Below are 21713 nucleotides of genomic sequence, written 5' to 3' on the forward strand. Positions count from 1 at the left end.
CTCAGATGAGGGCTAAAGCGTGCATAAAAAGAGAGAACAGAGCTATTTGCTTAGGGCTTTTGCTCTTGATGGTGTGCTCAGGTGGAGACTCTGGGCAGCTGTAGTCAAGAGCCGTCCAGCTTGTAAACCTGGATGTTCGGACTTTGTTAAACTCTGGTAACTATGCATTGAGATTTGAATCAAACAAGGTCTGTCTGTTGATGTTTGTAATTTGTTTGTATTTGCTCTGAAGCTCAGGGTGCTGACTTTTTCCCCTGAACTAAGTGAATGATATTTGTGTGTTGGATTAAAGTAAGCTTGTTAACCCCTTAACTTTGCTTTCCTTAGTAAAGCAGGTAAAAGAACCTGGACTTGCAGCATTCTTGTTGTTGGGCTCGTGTTGGTTTTTCACCCCCACAGCAGCTGCTGGTCGAATTGTTGAAACAACTCGTAGTTAGTAAAAAAAAAAATGTATGTTAAACACCTACTATGTGTCAGGCCCTGTGTTAACTAAATTCTGGGGATACAAAGAAAGACAAAAGGTAGTCCCTGCTCTCAAGAAGCTCACAGTCTAATGGGGAAGACAACAGGCAAACAACTATATACATGCAAACTATATATATAAGTTAAAATGGAGATAATTGACAGAGGAAAGGCACTAGAATTAACGGGAATCAGTAAAGTTTTCCTGTAGACAGTGGGATTTTAGCTGGGTCTTGAAGGAAGCCAGGAGGCAGAGATGAGGAGGGAAAAAATTTCAGGCATGGGGGCAGCCAGTGAAAATGCCTATAGTTAGGAAGAGGAGTGACTTACGTCATGGGACCAGTGTCTCTATATCACAGAGTATATTAGTGGTGTGAAAAGACTAGAAAAGGGGGCCGGTTATGAAGAGTTTTCAGTGCCAAATAGAAGATGTTATATTTGATCCTGGAGGTGATATGGAGGCACTGGAGTTTTTTTTTTTTTAATAAGGGGATAATATGGTGAGACCTGGGCTTTAGGAAGATTACTTTCGCAGCTGAGTGGAGGATAGACTGGCATGAGGAGAGACTTGTGTCAGGGAGACCAACTAGCAGGCTGTTGCAATAGTCCAAGATGAAGTGATAAGGGCCTATATGAGGGTAGGGGCAGTATCAGAGAAGGGAAGGTAAAATTGACAGGTCTTGGCAACAAATTAGATATGGGCAAGGGATAACATCTAGGTTGTGAGCCTGAGCAATTGGGAGGATGGTGGTACCCTTGGTAGATCAAGCAACTTCTATAGATAGTTCACCTAGTTTGGGGAAAGCATTTAACAAAATTGTTCATGTTATCTTGTTGGAGATATGGAGAGATGTTGGGGAAGATTGAAAGATATGAACTAGAAGATAATATAGTTAGGTGGATTCAGAGTTGGCTAAATGGCCATACCCAAAGACTAGCTATCAATGGGTCAATGTCAATGAGAAGAGATGTCTCTAGTGTAGTACTTCAAGGATCCATTCCTGATTCTACACTGTTCAATGTTTTTATCAATGACTTGGATAAAGGAAGACAATTTGTAGATATTAAGCTAGGTGGGATCACTTACAAGTGGGATGACAGCCAGAACTCCCCCAAAAAGTCTTAGGCTGAAACTCATAACACAAAATTTAATAGGCAAAAATGTTAAGTCTTATACTTGGGATCAAAAAAATCAACTTAATATGTACAAGATAGGAAGTGAAACTTGACAGCAACTAGTAAACCAGGAACTCAATATGAGTCACCAGTGTGACAGAGCAGCCAAAAAAGCTATAACAATCCTAGAGTACATGAAAGAAGCACAGCTTCCAGGAAGGCGATGATGCCATTATTCTCTGCCTTCACCAGCCTATATCTAGACAAGTATTTTGTGGGGTTCTAGGTGCCAGATACTCAAGATATTGGATTAAGATTGGAAGGTATCCAGGGGAGGGCAATCACTCCTTCAATCGTGAAGGACTTTGATTTCATGTCCTATGAAGATCGACTGAAATAACTGGGATTGTCTAGTTTGGAGAAGATAAAATTCAGGGGTAACATGAAAGTATCACTTGGATACTATATACCCGTATTTCTTGAAGCAAGAGTAATGGATGGAAGTTGTAGAGGCAAAATTGAGTTTGACATGAGGAAAGACTTCCTAACAATTAGATCTATCCCAAAGTAGAATGAGCTGCCCTGAAAGGTTGTGGGTCCCTCCTTATTGGAGGTCTGGAAGCAGAGGCTGGATTAGCTATTTACAAAGTATGTTTTGAGTGTGAGTTGGACTTAGATTGCTTGCTAATAAAATTCTGTGATTTTATCATCAATAACCACTAGGTGGAGCCTATACTGAAGCTGGCTTTAGTTTTTGACAGTTTTGTCTGGTTGGAGATTGGGAAACAGATGTTGGAATTTCCCAAACTATGTTCCATGTTGGAATATATGTAGATATTCTACAAGAGAATTCTGATGTGAAGGATAGTTTCTACCAAACAACATTAAATATGAAATATCAAAAATTGCTTAAATTATGTGACTTTTTTGGCATGAAAATAGACTTTATTCCCTTGATTTGCATCCCCAAATCTGATATCTTATTTAACTTGGGCTTATTTTATGGCCCCAGCTCCCCAACCAAGATTTGTTTGTTCTGTCAATATATTTCAAACTCAAAGGCTTTCTATGACCATATTTATTTGGGAACCATTGTTTATGGAATGTAAGCACACTATGTGTTCATGGGTACAGCCTTAATAAAAGGATTTGTTCTGTAAAACTTGGACTCAGCAGCGCCCAAGGACTTAGAAGGCCACACGTGGCCTCAAGGATTCAGGTTCCCAACCCCTGCCCTAGGCAATTCTCTGGGTCTCACTTTCCTCATCTGTAAGGGGGGGTTGGACTACATGACCTCTAAAGCACCTTCTGGTTCCAAATCTTACTGCTTAATGATGAAATGATATTTAATAAAAATGGTTAATTATTATAGTCCAAAGCTTCATTTCCCATATCAAAAACACTGAAAAATGTCCAAGCCAATAATTTCTACTGAATGTCTCTATTATGGGGGTTTGGGGATGGAAGGGTTAGGGTTAGGGTTAGGGAAGGGGGGAATGGGAAGATTTGGCCTTTCTTCTTTTTTTTCCTCCAATTAGCACAACAAAAATTGTGAATCAGACTAGTTTCACATTCTAAATATATTTCAGTCCCACTGTGTTCATTGGAAAGTGAACTGCTGCTGGTCACTGAGCATAGATGGAACATTTAATTCTTCAGACTAATTTAGTAGCTGTACTGTGGCACTAATGGGCTACTGGACATAACCTCCTGTTGGCTAAATACATTGACTATCCGGGAAAGGAGATTTAACAACATGCACATTCACCAGCCAACCATGGGGGCTTTAAAGAAGGTGCTCCTCCACCATAATGCTAATCAAGAAAACTATAATTAACCAAGCCACCAGGAGCTCACTGCTGGGGTTAAATTGAACCTAGTCTATTTCCAGAACGTCAATTCCCATATGCCAATTACAGGGCTCTCTATAGAAACCCCTGCCTCCTTTCCATCCTGTCAGTCAATTCTATGGCTTGTTTTGCATGGCAGACTCCCCAACCTCTTTTTCCCGGTAAAACCCATAAAATTCTTTTTCCATTTATATATGTGCTGGAGCAGACAAACCAGCCTAACTGAAGTAGAAAGTTATCCTGAGAGAGAGAAAGAGATAGAAAGCAGCATGTGCCAGGAAGATCAAACCATCTTTTGGACTTTGAGCCCAAGAGCCATAGGAATACCATTGGCACCAGACTACCATTTCTGCTTAAAACCCAGACGCCTAGTCATATTCCAGGAGAGCAATCCCCAACCAGCCACTAACAAAGCCAACTGCTGACAACTGCCAAAGATGGAAGGAGAGAAGGGCCAGGGAAGGCGATAAACATTTATAAAGCACTGTGTTCCAGCACTGTGCTTAGCAGTTTACAAATATTATCTCATTTTATCTGGTCTGATTGATTTGGACAAGTAAACCCAAGAGCCTCAGGAAGAGCAAGGCCCCTGAAACCACTGGAACTGCTTCTAGCCTGGCTCCCTCATCCACCATCCAGGAAGGCAGCCTTTACAGAGATGACACCAAACAACTGTCTTTGCAGCTGCTTCAGTCTCTGCTGCCTTTGGAGCCACAGCTACTGAGAACCGGGAAAAGAAAGCTCTCACCACCCAAGTCCCTCAAATGGTTCGACATAGGAAACCTATAAAGTTTTAGCAATGGAAATGGCATTAAAGGAGGCACATTACCACCTGCTTTCCCACTGTGCTCTAACAACCACTGGGCTTTTCCGTTTGACTTGTAGAGCTGAACCTTCCTATATGAACTGTCTTCTCCGTTTAGAATGTGAATAGCTTATTTGTAGCCTTATTGCTTAGCAGGGTGCTTTGGAAGCACCAAATAAATGCTTTGTTCATTCACTCATATCTCCCAGTATTTCAACAGTACGTATGTAAGGACAGACACCGTCGACAGACAATAATGTGGATCCAGAATCACATTAGGAGGCAGTCAAGCCAGACCACATTTGGGAAATCAAATAGCGGTTTAAGTGATCCCTAACTGTGTTTTACTGGAAAAAGCCATCTCTTTCTCCTCTTTCCCCTTCCCCACCCCACCTCCCCCTCTATCTCTCTCCTTCTCCACCCCACCCTTGAGCCCTCTCTCCCATCGCTCATCCTTCCCTTCTCTTTTACGTTGATATTCCTCTCGTAATGTATGGTCAACAAATGAAGGACTACTATCATCTCAGAAAAATCAAAATTGCAGGTGACTCAAAGGGCAATGGAACCTTGATGGACATAGGCCTTAATTATCACATTATCCATAATGACTGGACCTCATTCAGAAATCTGAGACAAGTGGGCTTGTCATGGAACAAGGCTGGAGGATAACAAACACAGATACCCCGAGTGCTGAAGTGGCATCTATAAAAAGAGCCAGAGGAAGGCCTTCGGGACAGTGGGGGCATTCTCTCAGAGGAATATACGGAAAGAACTTATAAGAAATACACAGGATTAGAAGGTATGAAAAAGCTGCATGCATGGATAGAGTTTTCACTGATACACAGATCAGAGAACATTTGAGGCCACAAGGCTTTCACAGACTATTCCATGGATCAAATTTTCTATAAATAATATGGGTCATCCTACTAGTTCCAGTAAGTACCACATGGTAGTTTAAGCTGCTATTGGTGCCAACAGTCTTCATTAAGATTGGATCTGTACCGTGCCAATTATATATCTCACCAGAATTTTCCCCGGGGCATTTAGTGTATGATGACAATGTAGAACAGCCTGGAACAGTTCCAGACCTATCCATGCAATGGTGATTGAGATAATAATACTGCACATTTATGGTTTATAAAGCATTTTCCTCATAACAACAATAAAAGGAATCCAAGGCTCATCATCCCAATTTTACAAATCGTGGGACTAAAGCTAAGAGAGGTGAAGACTTCTCTGAAGTCACACAGCTAGTAAATGCCAGAGCATGAACTTGAATCTAGCTCTTCCAAATCCACTGCTCTTTCCATTACAAAAAAGCTTATTTCCACAGGGTGATGTGATGATGGACACATCAGAAAGTTGGTTCACAACAAAAAGCAAAGCCAGAATCTTGTGGTCGGTCATGCAATACATTATGGAAAGAATGCTATAAAGAATGTCCCTATGTGGTCACCAGACAATACAAGTAAGAGGTGGCAAATGTATTGGAGGCAGTTTATCATTTGGGAAAACAAATGTTGAGTGAGTTAGAAAGATGATGAACAAGACAGGAATCCTCTGATTTAGAGACTGGGATTCCATGGGGCCATAAATGGCTAACCGGAGGTTGAAAATTCAGTAGGATGACCAATGGACTGGTTTTTGGAAAATAAATAGAAATGGCACAAGACATGATGATACTATGCCCCTCCTCAGTGTTTGAACAATAAAGCATTAATGTACTATATAGGTAAAAATATCAGAAGGCAATCATTACATTTGTATAGAAATTTTTTTCATCATTTTATTTTAATTCTCTCCACTTCAAACATTCTTTATTATATTCTTTCAGAACTCTAGTACCTGGCGCTGAGGTCACATAAAATGGAACTCATTGCCCCAAACATGGCTCTTCCAGTTCTCCTGGAGAATCATTGCCTGAAGCCCAGTGCTGGAGGTCGTTTGCTCCTAACTCTGAAGGGGTGGGATCTGTCTCCATATCCCCAGTAAGAAAAACATGACATGGCTTAGCTGCCCAAACAGAACCAGACCAGTTTTGGATAAGGAAATTCACCTCTAATTCACCACTGGTATCATTGGGAGGTCCCATAGGCAGTTTCTAACTGTGGGAATGAGAAGTATGAATGACAGATTAGCTCTATGCGGTGAAGGGACTGAAACATGGCTCAGGGAAGCTACTCCTTAGTCCTTCCTATTCCATGTCACTACTTGCAGCAGTGAGGAAGCTCTGTTGGTCACAGACATGGTTCCCTCTGAAAGCCTCTCTCTGCCTAAACCTGATGGCATTGTCTGCTACAGCCGATGACAGGACACAACTGCATACAAGATCTCTTGGAAGAAAAAATACAACTCAGCTTATCAAAATATTTGTATTATCTATAAAAATTAAACTCTAAAGAGTCATTAATACTGGGTACCATGCCTGTCCCTCCACTGGCATGCAAGTGGCAGACACAGCTCTGTCCTTGAAAACCCCGTAGGCTGAGGCATGGCTGAGCATTTGTAGCTGGTGAAATGAGGAAAGAGTCATTTGTAAGGCCTCAAAAACCTGGACACTTTGGATCGTAGTAATCGGATGAATGATCTTGGAAACATCTCTCTGGACTCTTGTGCTGTGTACTTGAAGTAGTTTTGCGGATGTGCCAGGACATCAAATAGAGCCTTGATTAATTTCTTATCCTAAAAAGAACAAAATTTTGGTCAGTGGACTCTGCAATCACTTCATTGAACCTAGTTTCTTTCTTATATGTTTTTTTTCCTCTAGATACAGCAGATGATTGTCAAGACTGGGCTTTCTGAATGTTTCCAGTTTTGCTGTGGAGGCAAAGATGATGTAACATAATGGGGAGAATACTATATTTGGAGTTATAAGATCTGGGCTTCAGTCTCAACTCTGACATTTACTACCTCTGTAACCCTTAAGAAGTCATTAAAACTCCACAAGCCTCAGTTTCACATACAAATGGAGACAAGAACACTATCTACCTGAAGAGGTTGTTATAAGGAAAGGATTTTGTCAAATGTATAAAAGCAAACTATTATTAGGTTTCAATACTTCAAAAATCTAAGATCTTATCAGTGTGGTCCCTCCCTCCACCAACGTTGATCCTGATTCTGCTACGCTTCCATGGATGATCCTCATGTGCTGCAAGGGTTGAAAGAATTCATCACTGGTGGCTAATCTCCATAGTGAGACTGGTCTTGGGATGAGAATCATACAGACTGTTACTGAGCCCTTTCCCAGTCTGTGTGGGCTGGTCAGACCCATCAGAGCTTGGATTCCATGGCCATCATTTTTGAGAACCTAGTATGTCACCTCCGTACCATAACACAATGGAGCAACACACTATTGGAGAATGATTGTTGCTGTTTATGGTGAATTGTTTCAAACGACTCAAACTTTATGAAGAGCATGTGAAGAAGTCAAGGGTTCCCAAACATTTCATGTTAAAGTGACACAGCTACTTCTTGTTGCTCTGGAATGGTAAGCAAGTTGTGACAGATAAGAAGAAAGATCACTGAAGACTTAGAAAAATGTGACAGTTACTACACAAAGAAGGGTGAACGAAATCCTCCAAAAGGAAGCAGCTGCTTCTCCTCCTAGGAATAATGATGTGGATTCAGAGATGTCAGAAGGTGAGGGATCATCTAGCGAGAACCAGAGGAAAAAGAGTCCAGTGTTATTGGCTGGTGACATATTGCTGAGGGGTAGGCAGTGAGGTGGCTATTTATTGACCTGATAACAGTAAGAGTGACGTCTGCTGTCTTTCTGGGGGATATAGTGGGGACGTGACAGAGAATATCCCACACTGGTCACACCAGATAACTAGTACCAACTTCAGGTGATTCCCACAGGCACAAGTAATACTGCGGGAAGGAACTGAAAAAGATTACTAACAATCATACTCAAGAAAGAAAGAGAAGATCTAAGAAGCACAAGCAATGTTTTCATGGAGCTGTCACTGCTGCCAGGCTTCATAAGAAAAAGGAATATTTGGGAAGTCAATAGCTCTTACTGTGATGGGGTGTCTTAAAATGGGATTCTATATGACAAATGAAAATGCAGCAATGCTAGGCCCTCGGCAGGGATGAAGAACACGCAACAAGAATTAGAATAAGTGCCTTTCCTGGGATTTTGCCAATTTGATAAAAAAAAAAAGACTAAATTAAAAAGGAGAAAAAGCTTATGTATATCCACAGGACTAAAATTCAGAGAGTAGCAACAAAAGTTAGGAAAATAATAGTAAAGCTACTCAAAAATTCACAGGATACAAAATCCAAGAAAGGAGCCAGTAGCAAAATTCATACCCTCAGATACCTTTTCACAAATGCACAAAGTATGAATAACAAGCAAAGTGAACTAGAGATTTTAATGCAAGGAAGCAAATTTGACCTCAATGATACCAACACCTTGGTGGGATATGACCTACGCCTGGCATATGGCACTAGAAGGAAATTATCTTATTGAAAATATCAAGATAAAAGACACTGGAATGCTGATCAATGTAGATATGACCAATTCTGACTTCACAGGCATGTTTTCCTTCTTTCAATGGAGAAAAGGTGTACTCTAAGTTTGGAATAAGGCAAAACTGTACTTTTTGTTACAAAAGAGAGTTCTATGGGGGCAAGAAGAAGGAAGAGTGAATGGGAATAACAGCGACATACAAAGAGAAAGGCAACGTTGCATAGTGGATAGTGTTGAACCTGGAGTCAAGTATGTCTGAGTTTATATCCCACCTAAGACACTTCCTAGCTGTGCTACTCGAGGCAAGTCACTTCATCTATCTCAGCCCTAGTTTCCTCATCTGTATAAAGGACATAATGATACCACCTATTTCAAAGGGTTGTTCTGAAGATTAAATGAAGCAATATAAATAAAGCATTTTGTAAACCTCAAAATACCATATAAATGTCAATTATTATTACTATAAAAACATCAACATTCTGTTAAAACAAAATTTTAAAGAGTTTGAAAAAAGGAACAAGGTAGGTAAAAGTGGTAGTAGAGAAGTATTGTATATTAATAAGACTATAATAAAAATTTAAAGAAATTCAGGACTTAGAGAGAGGCAGTATGGTAGAGACCATCTGAGTGAAGATCAACAGGTTTGCTATGGTCATTGGATATACTACAGATCACACTGGACAGCAAGAGGAGATAGACAAGGAGTTTGGGAAAGATATCACAAAGTTGGCAGGGAGGCATGATACAGCTGTTCTGTGGGGTTTCAATTATCTGTACATCTTTGGGATCTTTCACTCTGTTAGAAACAGAACTAATAATTCCTTGACTTTCCTTAACTATGATTTCATCCTTCAACAAAGGTAGGAACCAACAAGGGGAAATTCTATTCTGGAATCTGTACTCCTCAATAAGGAAAAACTAACTGTGGAGGAGAAAATGATGAGAGTCTTGGAGGGGAAAGGGACTACAGCCACCAAGTCACAGAATTTGTGATAGGAGAGGTACAGGGGAGCAGAGTCTGATATGTTCCCCGTAATGGGGTAGAGCAGATTTCAAAGGGTTTAGAAAAAAGACAATCCATGCTATCCTAATTAAAATTTTACAGAGGAAGTCAACCCAGGAGGGTGGGGAAGTTCTCAAGAATGAAATTTTGAAGACAAAGAAAAACCATTCATATTAGAAGGAAAAAAGTACATTCTCTGTGAAAATATTTGAAGAAAAGAAAACAAAAGCAGGTAAATGGAAGACAAACACAAAGATGTGATGACACACTGCAAGAACAGTGTTGGCAGTTTTAAAGGTCAGAATGAACCGCAGCTTCTGAGTGAAGCAAAGGCCAAGAAAAAAGCATTTTTAAAAGCCAGATTCATTTCTCAGGGCATGTGTGAAGTTGTTCTTCCTGATTCTCCTCTCTTGGTGACTGGTTGCTTTGGGGGTGACCCAAAGCCCCTCACACTAAAGAGTGCTTCAGAGATGAGGAAACAATGCCCTTCCTGGCCACTGAGCAGTAAAGGCCAATGACTCAGTGGACCTTTAAGAGGGAGTGACCTACACTCAGCTGTCTCTTTCTCTTTCCTAGCTGCTGTGGTGTGACTGCCTTCCCAGGGTCTCACTGGAGGGGTGCAGAGGAGAGTTGGTATCCCTTCCTCCAGGCCCACTGCAACCTCCCTTGGTGGCTAGAATAAGGAGACAGACCTAGAATCTGAGCATCTGGCTGCCTCCTGTGCCCTGTTTCTTAGTCTGACCACAGGTGACCAAATAATGATCTTGAGATGGACATGGTCAAGTCTTGACAGCAACCTTACGGGTTTAAGAAGCTGGAAAGCCTGGGTCCATCACTGGAGCTGATGGGTAGCAAGGGGAGTTTCTGCACCAGAGAGGATCCCTACTGACAAGAGGCTGGCCCAAGCCCTGGCATGGCCTGTCAGAAGATGTGGGCCTGGAGTTGTTTGGACAGAAAAAAGTGAGGCGAGGTGAAACAATCCTTATTCAGTAGTCTTGCAAGCTGTTTCATGTTCCAATAATTATGTTGCTGTATCCTGTTTTATGTATTTATGTTAATTCATGCATGCAAGATCCTTTTGCATTAAATATTTCTTTCATGTGCAGGAAATAAAGGCCTACCCCATACTTGATTTACATTGTAAATTGAGTAGTCTTCTACTCTCCTCTTTAAGGAGACCCTAGACATGGGCCAAAATGTGAACTTTACATATTTTTTCTGAGGTGCTAGAAGGAGGTTTAATTAGCCATAAAGTATAAAGAAAGGAATTTGACCCCTCTCATTAGAGGTCAGGCTCCCCAAAGGCACTGAATCCAATCTGGACACTATCAGCGATCTCTGAATTACTGTAAAGAATGGGAGCGTTACCACATGACTAGAGAAAGGCAAACGTCCTGGTATTCGTAAAAAGGAAGACGGAAGCACCTATAAGCTGCTGAGCTTAACTCCAGACCCTGGCAAATTTATACAACATGTTATTAGAGGAGTGGGTTAGTAAAAATCTAGAAAAAGCATTGATGATCAAAAAGAGCCAGTTGAGCTTCATCCAGAATAGATTCATGACAGACTAATATCATTTCCCTTATTCAACCGGTAGAACAGTGGAAAGTTGGAGGTATGGTTTACTGAGATTTTGGCAAAGTACTTGATAATCTCTTACGTTTGTAGAAAAGATGGAGAGATATGGATAAGACAATAATATAGTTAAATAGAATTGGAACTAGTTAAACAGTTAGACTCAAAGAACAATCACTCGGTTTGATGTCAGCTTGAAAGGAGGTCTCTAGGGGACAGCCCCAGGATCTGTAGATGGTCCTGGATTTTAATATTTATCAATAATTTGGATGAAGCCACAGGTGGTATCTGTATCTGATTTGCAGATGACACAAAATAAAGAGTGATAGCTCCTAGTTGGATGAAAGAATCTGGGTTTTAAAAGATTTTAACAAATTTATTAAAATTATATTTATTAAAAACTAATGTAAAATCATACCTGGGTTCAAAAAATCATCTCTATCAGTATGGGAGCAGTATGACTAGACAGCAGTTCATACAAATACATCTAGGGATTTTAGTGAACTACAAGCTCAGTATAAGTCAGCAGTGTAACAGGAAGATTAAAAAGTTAATGTAATCTTAAGTTGAAGTAAGAGAGTCAATGTTGGAGGGCTAAGATGGTAATAATCAGACTGTACTAGTCCTTGGCAAAACCACACAGGAAGAGTTCTGCTCAGCTCTGGGCCCTATGTTTAGGAAGGACATTGATAAGCTGGGGATCATCCAGAGAAGGCCAGTCAAGGTAGTAAAGGACCTCATGATCAAGCTAAATTCAAGGAGAATACTGGGAGTCAGAGGAAGAGGATTTAAGGGAGGACCCAAGAGTGGATTTTCAAGTATTTGAAGGAATCCCATATGGAAGAAGCTTAGGCTGCTTGTTCGGCTTAGCCAGAAGGCAGAACCGGGATCAACCTGCAGAAGTTGCAAAGAGGCCAATTTAGGCTTGGAATCAGGGAAAACTTCTCAACAATCAGAATCACCTGAAATAGACTCGACAGCCTTGGGAGGTGAGGAAGTTCTTCCCTCCCCTCCTGACCTCCACTGGAAGTCTGACCCGAGGCTGGCTGGAACCTGTCAGGTATGCAAAACAATTCTTGTGGGTATTTGGGTCTGGATGAGATGGTATCTAAGAGCCCTTCCATCTCGAAAACTGCGTAGCTTTGTAAATTACCTAGTTATGTTCATTGTGAAAAGATTTAACCCAGAACACTAACCTTAAGGATTTCCTGATGATTTTCAGATGCATATAACCTGCCATCTCGGACTATGTCTTCAATGAGCTCCTGGTAATCCTCTGTTGGGAACAAATGATACTATTTTTGCTTTTCTTGTGGCTTAGAAGTTTCAAAATTAGAATTCTTCTCTTTTAAGTACCTTCAATACAAGTACTCTGCCTCTTATCAGAATGATGGATCCCATCACCAACAGGCTTTGGGAAGTACAGTCTTGCAGAGGTAGCATGCCATAGCACAACATCATATATAAAAAGCTTACTGACTAACTCGGGAATGAGGGGAAGCGGCAGTCCCAGCCTAACACATCACTTCCCCCACACTGGGCCTCACTATAAAGGGAGAGATTAAGTCAAATGACCCACAAAGTCCCTCCTCGCTCTAACAATCTATGTCGTGGTCTTAGTGTGTTGCAGTCCATAGACTTTATTTCCACCACACCAACATCACCAGCAAATAGACCAAAAAAAATTTTAAAAGCAGGCAAAAGAGCTTTAAAATAACAATAATATGGAGTAATTTTGCATGGGGCAAAACCCCCAATATACTTCAAGCTAGCCCAGAGGCATCACTGTAATATTACAGAAGACAATAATTCATATTGACAACCAAAATCTTTGAGTAATCAAGAAAAGGTTATGATATGTTTTTAATCTTCTGTTTAAGAAAGCATAGAAGTGTGTAAAATATTGTGGAAAAGTTTCTATCCATAATGGTTTAAATTAAAAAAAAAATTTGGTACTTAACCCAAATGGTTTCCAAGATATTTTTTCTGATTCTAAGAATAGATGACCAGATTAAAAGGGTAAATGCTCAGCTTCAAGGAAAACTCAGCTATCCAACACATTTATTGGGGGTTCCAGAGAATAAATTTTTACTGAATTTACAATCTAAAACCTCTTTCCATTCCCATACTCAGAGTCCTCAGAGCACCTGTTTCTTCACATTTTCTCTCCTTTTCTTACAGCTTTTCTGAAACATTTGTGCTCAGTAGAAGCTGCCTCAGAAATCACTTCTGCTAAAAATATGAAAACATTTCGTATTGAGCAGTGGAGTCAAAAGAGGATCAGATTTGAGCCCCTTACCATCATATGTTACATAAGGGACCTGGAATCCTTTGGCACTGTTCCCTTCATTAGATTTAAACTGAATCCACAACTTCTTTGATCTGGAGGTGAAAGCTATTGGACGTTCATATGTTTGGCAGGTTTCATAGGTTGTCACAGAGTTGGAGGAAGCTGCCAAAGGAAATGTATGCTAGAGATCAAAATCTCTTTATTGAGCAGACAACAAATATATTTGCCTTTTCAAAAACTCATGAAACAAGGAAAACTCATTAAGTTGAGGAAATCTTCATGCCCAATTGAATCATCACACCTCTAGGCAGTCCTGGAAATGCAGCAAAACCAAAATTAAAGCTAGAAATTGTGGCACCTCCCTCTCTTACCAAAGATTGAAAACAAAAGAACTAGAGGCTGGACATTTTAGCAGCAGCCACATCACCTTTTATGTACTCTTGCACTGAGTAGTCTCAAATTTCAAGAGTGAATTTTCTATTAGTCATAATCTATGTACAGACACACAAATGCTTTGGTCAGTATTTATGGATTGTTACCGTTGTCCTCTTGGACACAGCTCCAAGCCCATCAACTTCTCTGATCTTTGGGGAAAATCGCTGCGTCAGTGATATAATGCTGGTGTCAGGGGACATCCAGACATCCATCCACCTACCTATCTATCTGTCTGTCTATCTTTCAGCCTCCTGTGCTCTGTGTTAGAGTGAGGCAGCTGCCCTCATCACCTCTTTCCTGGACTGTTACAATAGCCTTCTGGTTGGTCTCTTTGCCTCAAGTCTCTCCCCACCCCAATCCATCCTTCACTTAACTGCCAAAGTGACTTTTCTAAAGCACTTGTCCGCCCATGAAATACTTCTGCTTAATGAGCTCCAACAGCTTCCTGTTGCCTCTGGTGGCAGCTAGTGCACAGAGATCCAAGCCTGGAGTCAGGAAGACCCGAGTTCAAATCTAGCCTCAGACACTTACTGGCTGTGTGACCTTGGGCAAGTCACTTAGTCCTGTTTTCCTCAATTTCCTTATCTATCTGGAGAAGGAAAAGTAAACCACTCCAACGTCTTATCTAAGAAAACCCAAAATAAGGTCATGAAGAGTCGGACATGACTGAAAGCAACCGAACAACAAACAAGTGTCTTACCCAGTGAAATTACTTTCCAGCTTCTCTGTGTATATCTTGAATGCACCTACTTATTTACATGTTGTCTCCTCATTATAATGTGAGCTCCTCGAGGGTAGGAACTTTTTTTTTCCTTTCTTTATGCCCTCACAGTGGGTTAGGGGTAGAGCTTAAAAAATGCTTGTTGACTGACTGCCTGAATCATCATGTACTTGGAGAATATGCTCTAACTTCCAGTACAACACAAGCTGTTGTGTATATCTAAGTGACTCTGCATGGGAAGATTTTTTTAGGAGAGTGCTCTACATATCTTATGACCTGAAGAAATCCCAAGACCAAAGGTGAAATTCTCCAGCCTGCTAGACAAAGACAAAACAGAGTTTCCAGGGATCATACCAGGCCTCCGCAAAGTGAGGCTTCCTGTTTGGCATGGGAAGGGACGGGGAACACAAGAGGCTGAGACTTACAGGTTTTTCGCATCACCAGGTAGTCTCCACATTCATCCTCTATAGGCAAAAATATCTCAGGAACCACAATCAAAATGCGGCGCTTGGGAGGAGGATTGATGGTCCAAGTACATTCAGTGTTGGCTGGATAATTTCCAGGGTAGTTTGGAGATTCAATATACCCAGTGAACTCTCCTAGTTCCCCTCCACAACGTCTGTCTGTTAAAGGAAAACAAGTTTTAGCTGGAAAGGAATATCTAATCAAAACTGGTCAGCAGATTGTGCACAAGATCACTAAAGAGAGGATCGGTCTCTGCCTGCCCTCAAGGATTTCAAAGAAATGGTAGGCATGATTTCTGAGTTGCTATCAGTGATCTTGTAAAGATCTGGGAGAAGTAATGTTCTTCTTCAGGAGAAAAGCTACAGAACTGGAGAAAGATAAATGTCACAATTTTCAAAAAAAAAAAAAAAAGGAAAGAATAAGTCTATAACCTACAGACCAGAGTTTGACTTTAGTTATTGGTAAAGAATTATTGGCAGATTATTTTGGGAATGGTTTCAAGGTTTCAAGGGAAGCAGCAATCACCAAGAAGTCAGTACAATTTCGTCAAGAAAAGATCATACCAGACTAAGCTCCTTTTCTTTTTAACAGAGTAACTAGATGGGTCGATAAGAGAAATGTAGTGAAAATATACTTGGTTTTCTTCTTTTAAAAAATTACTGATGACTGTTTCTACAGCATATTCATTTCCAAATATTTCCAAACCCATTCAACCCAGCAAGCCTTCTCAAAAAAAGATATAAAGAGAGGGAAAGTACTTCGGCAAAACCAACCAACATATTGACTCTAAGACAATATATGCAACATTCTATACCAAAAGAATCTTATCTCTGCAATGAAGGGAATGGGGTGCCTTTTCTCAATTCTCCTTTCTAGGCCAAACATGGTCATCGTAATTATAAAGCATTCAGTTTCATTGTTGTAAGCATCGTGTATAGTTTTCCTAGTTTTATTTATTTTAGTCTGCATCCATTCAGATGAGTCTTCCTATGCTTCTCTGAAGCCTTTGTATCTGTTATTTCTTCTGTTGCAGTAACAATGTTGCATTATGTTACGTTGAGGAACTACAATTTGTTTAGTCATTCCCCAATCAATGTTATACTTAGTTTTTAACAAGGCGTTTGACAAAGTCTTTCACTTGTTGCTTATGGATAGCTTTGGTGATAGAGTTAAGTGGATACGGAATTAGATGAATGTCTAGACCCAAAGAGTAGCCATGTTACAAATTAACATCAACTTGGAAGGAGGCCTCTAGTAGACAATACCATGTTTACGTCCTTGACCCTGTGAGGCTGAACATTTTTATCCCTGACTTAGATGAAAAGACAAATGACATCCTTGTCAAATCTGTAGGTGACATGAAGCTTAGAGAGATAGAATAATCCAAATCCAGAAAACATCCAGAATGTCTCAAATCATGGGATGAACTGAGTAAGATGCAATTTAATAGAATTAAGTATAAACTTCTCCGCTAGAGTTCAAAAAATCAATTTCAAGAACATAAGATATGACTGGTCAACAGTACCTGCAATGAAAATCTTCAGTGGACTACAAATTCAATATGAGCCAACAGCATAAAGCTGTCACCCAAAAAAAGCTAATTTTTTTTTTTTGCTAATCCTAAATCCCTTTAACAGAATCACTGTGTCCAGAACAAGGTTATAGTCTGCTATGTTCCATTCTGGTTTGGACCACACCTGGACTACTGTGACGTGTTTTGTGCATCATATATTTTCTTTTCAATTATGAATTTAAACAACAGACATGAACATTTGAACATACAAAAAGATCAGAAAAAGTGGATTACACATGAAAGCAAACTTCCATTATAGTTTAGAATGTATATGTTAAATTGAACACTAAAGTTACAAAATTGCCATCTGTATCTCTTTCTGAACTTCCTGTTCTCTTGTATAATTTTTAAAATGTTTCATTGAACTTTTTTTCTTTTCTTATATCACTATCACTCTATCCATGTACTTCCCCCAGAACTCTCTCCCTACCCAAGATAAAAATGTTCCCTTGTGACCAGTATAGTCAAGCCAAACAAAGCCACACTTTAGTCAAGCTAATCCATCACCTCTCTGCCAATGGGTGGGAAGCATGCTTCCTCATCAGTCTTTGGAGTCATGACTGGTCACTGCAGTGATAAGAGTTCTTTCCACATTGTTTTCCTTTATGTTATCATAATCGCAATTTATACAAAAATTGTACTCCTGGTTCTAATCGTTTCATTCTGCATCAGTTCATACAAGTCTTTCTATGTTTCTCTGAATCTTTCTTTTTAGTCATTTCTTACAGCATAATATCGCATTATATTCACATGCTACCATTTGTTTAGACATTTTCTAAATGATGGGGATCTACTTTGTTTCCAGGTCTTCAGTAGAATAAAAAGTGTTTCTGTGAATATTTTGGTATATATATTTTTGTACAAAGACATAGAGATTGTTTCCCTATGTCTTTGACCTTTTGGGGGAATGTGCCATGTAGTGGTATTATTAGGTCAAAGAGTTTTAGGCATAACGTATAGGTAAGATCATGTGTCTCTAAAAGAGGGTGACCAGAATTATTAGATGACTAGAAAGTTTTCTGAGGGCCAGTTGAAGAAAACAGAAATATATAGTCTGAAGAAAAGCTTTAAAAAGATATGATAGAACCTTTCAAGTATTTAGAATTTTATCATGGGGAAGAGAGATTAGAGTCATCCTCCTTACCCCAAAGATCAGAACTAGTGTTAAGAGGATAAAAGTTGCAGAGGAGCTAAATTGGTCTGGCTATAAGAAAAAATTTCTAAACAATAAGAATTATCCAGAGTGAAACAAGCCACCTTAAAGGGAAACTCCTTACTTTCCATTAGAGGTTTCAAAACTGACGACATCTTGTTGGGGACTACCCATCATAGGTTTTCTCAGTCAGGTTCTCGTTGGACAAGATGGACTATCAGGTCCCCTCTAGCTCTGAGATCCTGTGATCTCCTCACCTGCTACCATAATGATACCTAGAACTAAAGTAGAACCATGTCCAAGGCTCCTTTCATGCTTAGACAGCTTTTCCTCCATATAATTTCTTAATGTCCTTCCACTGATATCAAGAAATAGAATAAAAACAAAACTTTTTATAGTTTTATGAGTTACTGAGTTAACGCTATTTATTTCTGGAGTTATTCTCCAGAAATAAAATCTTCATCAACTTCCACAGAGATAATGGAACCAAAAAACTAAACAGCATAGTGAACTCAATTTCTTCATTATCCGGAAAATTTATGGATTACATGAAACAAATTAGTATATACTTAGAGACTTTTGCTTATGACTACCTATTTAAGAAACCTGAACCTCATGTGATCCCATAAAAGGAATGTACAGACTAAGCTCTTCTAAATGGGGCAATGGGGAACAACTGATCTCATCAATCATCTTGGGTAGCCTATCATTATAATTATTATTGCTATGGTCATTTTTCCATAGCATCAGGACCATTGTTTACTCCCACTCAGACAGAATTGTAAAAAGTAGTTATAACTATTAAATATGATGGTCCAAATATGAGTGGCACTACAGTCATACTACCCTATAATGACTCCAAGGGCCTTGTGGACAAATGGAGAGCAGAATCTTTTGGGATGCTCAATCATATTGGGGAAATCCATTGATGGTAGTAGTGGTTAGAATCAGTAGTGGCAGAAGCAAAATTCAAAAGGGAGATCCAGAGAAGATAACTGGGAACCAGAGCAAAAGAATGTGACAGGCAGTCACTTTGGGATAAGGTATGTAATAAGGCACACACAGAGTCAGGAGTCAAACAGGAATCAAAGTGAAGAAATCATCTCTCTCCTCCTTTCCGTCTCTTGTCCCTCCTCACCCCCCAACAAGAGAAAGCAACATTTTAATTGGTAGGGGAAAGCATTAGGGAACAACCTACTTTTACACTGGGTTACATTTGTGGAGCCATCAAAGTCAGTGGTGGTATTTCCCGGACAGGAAACACAGTAATTTTTTCCAAATTCAGGTTGGTATGTTCCTGCTGGGCACCGAATACACCGGTGAGTTGTAGTGTTGTAGAAATGTCCGGGTGAACACTGAACTGCAGGAGAGGGAAATAATCATTTAGTTTTTAAAAACACAAAACTGAGCCAGAAAGCTTTCAGAGATCATTCAATAAATTATTAGGACATCAGTAAAATAATATTAATTTATGTAATTGAGGCTGATCAGTCAGTAACATTTACTTTAATGCTTATTCTATGCACAGCACAATACAAGGCACTATAAGGAGATACAAAGGAAATAAAAGTCATAACCTATGCCCTCAAAGAGTTCAGTTTAATGGAAGGTATATGACAAAGCAACAATATCCTTAAATACAACACACAAACTAATTCAACTAATACAGTAAAAAAAAATCTCGTATTTAAGTTACTGAAGGAATGGGGGGTTTTAATGAAGTGATCAGATGGTACTGGGAATGGAAGACTTTCTGAAAAGTGTAATCTGCAATTAAAGTTTTGAAGGAAGTATGATACGTGTTTGTAGAGAGGAATGGGAAGAGAATTCTAAGTAGGGATGATAGAAATTGCAAGAAAAAAACACATAAGTCATAGAATCATGAAAAAGTTCAGAGTTGGAAGGAACTTTGGAGCGCATTTTTTCAACCCCATGTCCAATGCAGAAATTCCCTTTATGTCATTAGTAGAGAGTCACATCAGAGAACATCGACCTCCCCATCCTCTTCCCCTTTATCTGGGGGAATGCTAACAAGAAAAAAAGCTAATATTTATTTACTGCTTTATAGTCTAAAAATCATTTCCAAATATGTTATCTCACTATACCCTTTAAAAATCTTGGAAAACAGCATTGGCTATGCAAATCCATTAAGCTAAATATCATTGAGAACAGATACAATTAAAGACAAGGGGTTGAAATACCAAGGTTCACAGGAGACAAAAAATCCAAGAAAGTAACCTCATAAAATCCATGGCCTCAAATATCTATGCAGAAATGTCCAATGTTTAGGCAACAAACAAGAGGAACTAGAAGTCCTAAGCAAATTTGATCCCAGAGTTATCATTGAGACTTAGTAGGATGAAACATGATTGGAATCTGGCTCTGGAAAGGTATATCTTATATGATTATAATGGAATACTATTGTGCTAGGAGAAATGATTGAGGGGATGGTTTCAGAAAAACCTAGGAAGACTTCAAGGGAGTGACACAAAGTGAAGTGAGCAAAACCAGGGAATCACTGTACATAGTAACAGCAATATACATATATATATATATATATGTATATGTATATATATACACACACACACACACCATATATGTGTATATCATATTCAAAAGAAAGAGGATGGATGGGCCAGCCAAAGCAATTATCCCACTCCACTTAAATAAGTGATAAGATGCTATACCATGATACTTTTAATCAAGGGAGAACACTTTTCTATTGAATCAGTTATGGGCTTTAGTTTAAGTACAAGGAAGTCCTTGATCAATTTGGATCATTAGATAAACTGGAGCAACACCATACAGGAAGTAAATTTGGACTGACTGATTTGAGGAAACTTGGTCACACTGTGAATCCTCTATAAAATGATAATCCATTTTAAAACCAAGAAATCTGAGTGTCTGCTAGTGGAGAGGAGGGATACCCAAGCCATTGAGAAGGAATCATTTGAGGGAGGAAAGAGAAGTACCTCCACCTCAACCTTGGTCTCCTTCTCTGCCCCCTAGCTTGGTCAGAGGATCTCATGAATTTTAGAGGACCTCAAAACTATACCACTCTAGTAAAATACCCCTTACTACAAACTAATTAAGTCTGACTAATTGATATCAATTGATAATCATGGAAGGAAGTTTGCGGAGACTATGTACATGCATGGAGAATTTACCAGCCAACTTAGATTTTTAAAATATGCATAGAAGAAAGCAAAAGATTATAAATTGAAGAATGTAAAGATAGCTTCAGGTGTGCTAAAGCTCAGAATAAGTTGGATGTGGTGAGGGAAACTAAGGGCAACCAACAGACTTACTAGGTTGGTTGTTGTTGTTTGAAAGAATATTGGGAGAAGCAGGAGAATCAAAGGAGGAATAAGAACTCCCATGGAGTGAATGGGAAGATGACAACTGACGGCAGAGAGCAGAGCTGGTGGGAGGATATCCTGCTTCTGTTTTCTCTGCCAAGGGAAAAAAAAAAGGTCTTTGCACCAGAAATGACAAAACAAAAATGGCTAAAAGAAAGCTGATGCCCAATAGAAGCAAGGAAACAACAGTAAGAAGCTTCTAATGGTCACAGATTAATTCAGATCACCTAAGCCAGATGAACTATTTCCTCGGGTCCAGAAAATAAAACTGGTTGATGTGATTTTTGAGCCATTATCCGTGATTTTTGAAAATATTATAGAAAATGGGAAAGGTACCACTGGACTAAAAAATGGCAAATGATACCCAATATAGGCGAGTCAGTTTGACCTTGATTCTTGAGAAAATTCTAGAATGTACCATTAAAGAGATGGTTA

At 39.5% G+C, this 21713-nt stretch overlaps 1 protein-coding gene across 3 annotated transcripts in view; it reads right to left on the reverse strand.

Moving 5' to 3' along the window:
• Positions 1 to 5522: 5522 nt before the first annotated feature.
• The window catches only part of SCUBE2 (signal peptide, CUB domain and EGF like domain containing 2), a 79780-nt gene continuing 63589 nt past the window's right edge, over positions 5523 to 21713 (reverse strand). For all 3 annotated transcript variants that reach the window (XM_036764342.1, XM_036764343.1, XM_036764344.1), the window contains 5 exons: positions 19118 to 19279; positions 15154 to 15351; positions 13582 to 13734; positions 12479 to 12558; positions 5523 to 6915 (listed from right to left, as the gene is read on the reverse strand). In XM_036764342.1, the coding sequence (XP_036620237.1) occupies positions 6763 to 6915; positions 12479 to 12558; positions 13582 to 13734; positions 15154 to 15351; positions 19118 to 19279 (746 nt within the window). In that variant the 3' untranslated portion in view covers positions 5523 to 6762. The remainder of the gene's footprint in view (positions 6916 to 12478; positions 12559 to 13581; positions 13735 to 15153; positions 15352 to 19117; positions 19280 to 21713) is intronic.

This window comes from Trichosurus vulpecula, chromosome 6 (genome assembly GCF_011100635.1).
Source record: "Trichosurus vulpecula isolate mTriVul1 chromosome 6, mTriVul1.pri, whole genome shotgun sequence".
NCBI classification, from domain to species: Eukaryota; Metazoa; Chordata; class Mammalia; order Diprotodontia; family Phalangeridae; genus Trichosurus; species Trichosurus vulpecula.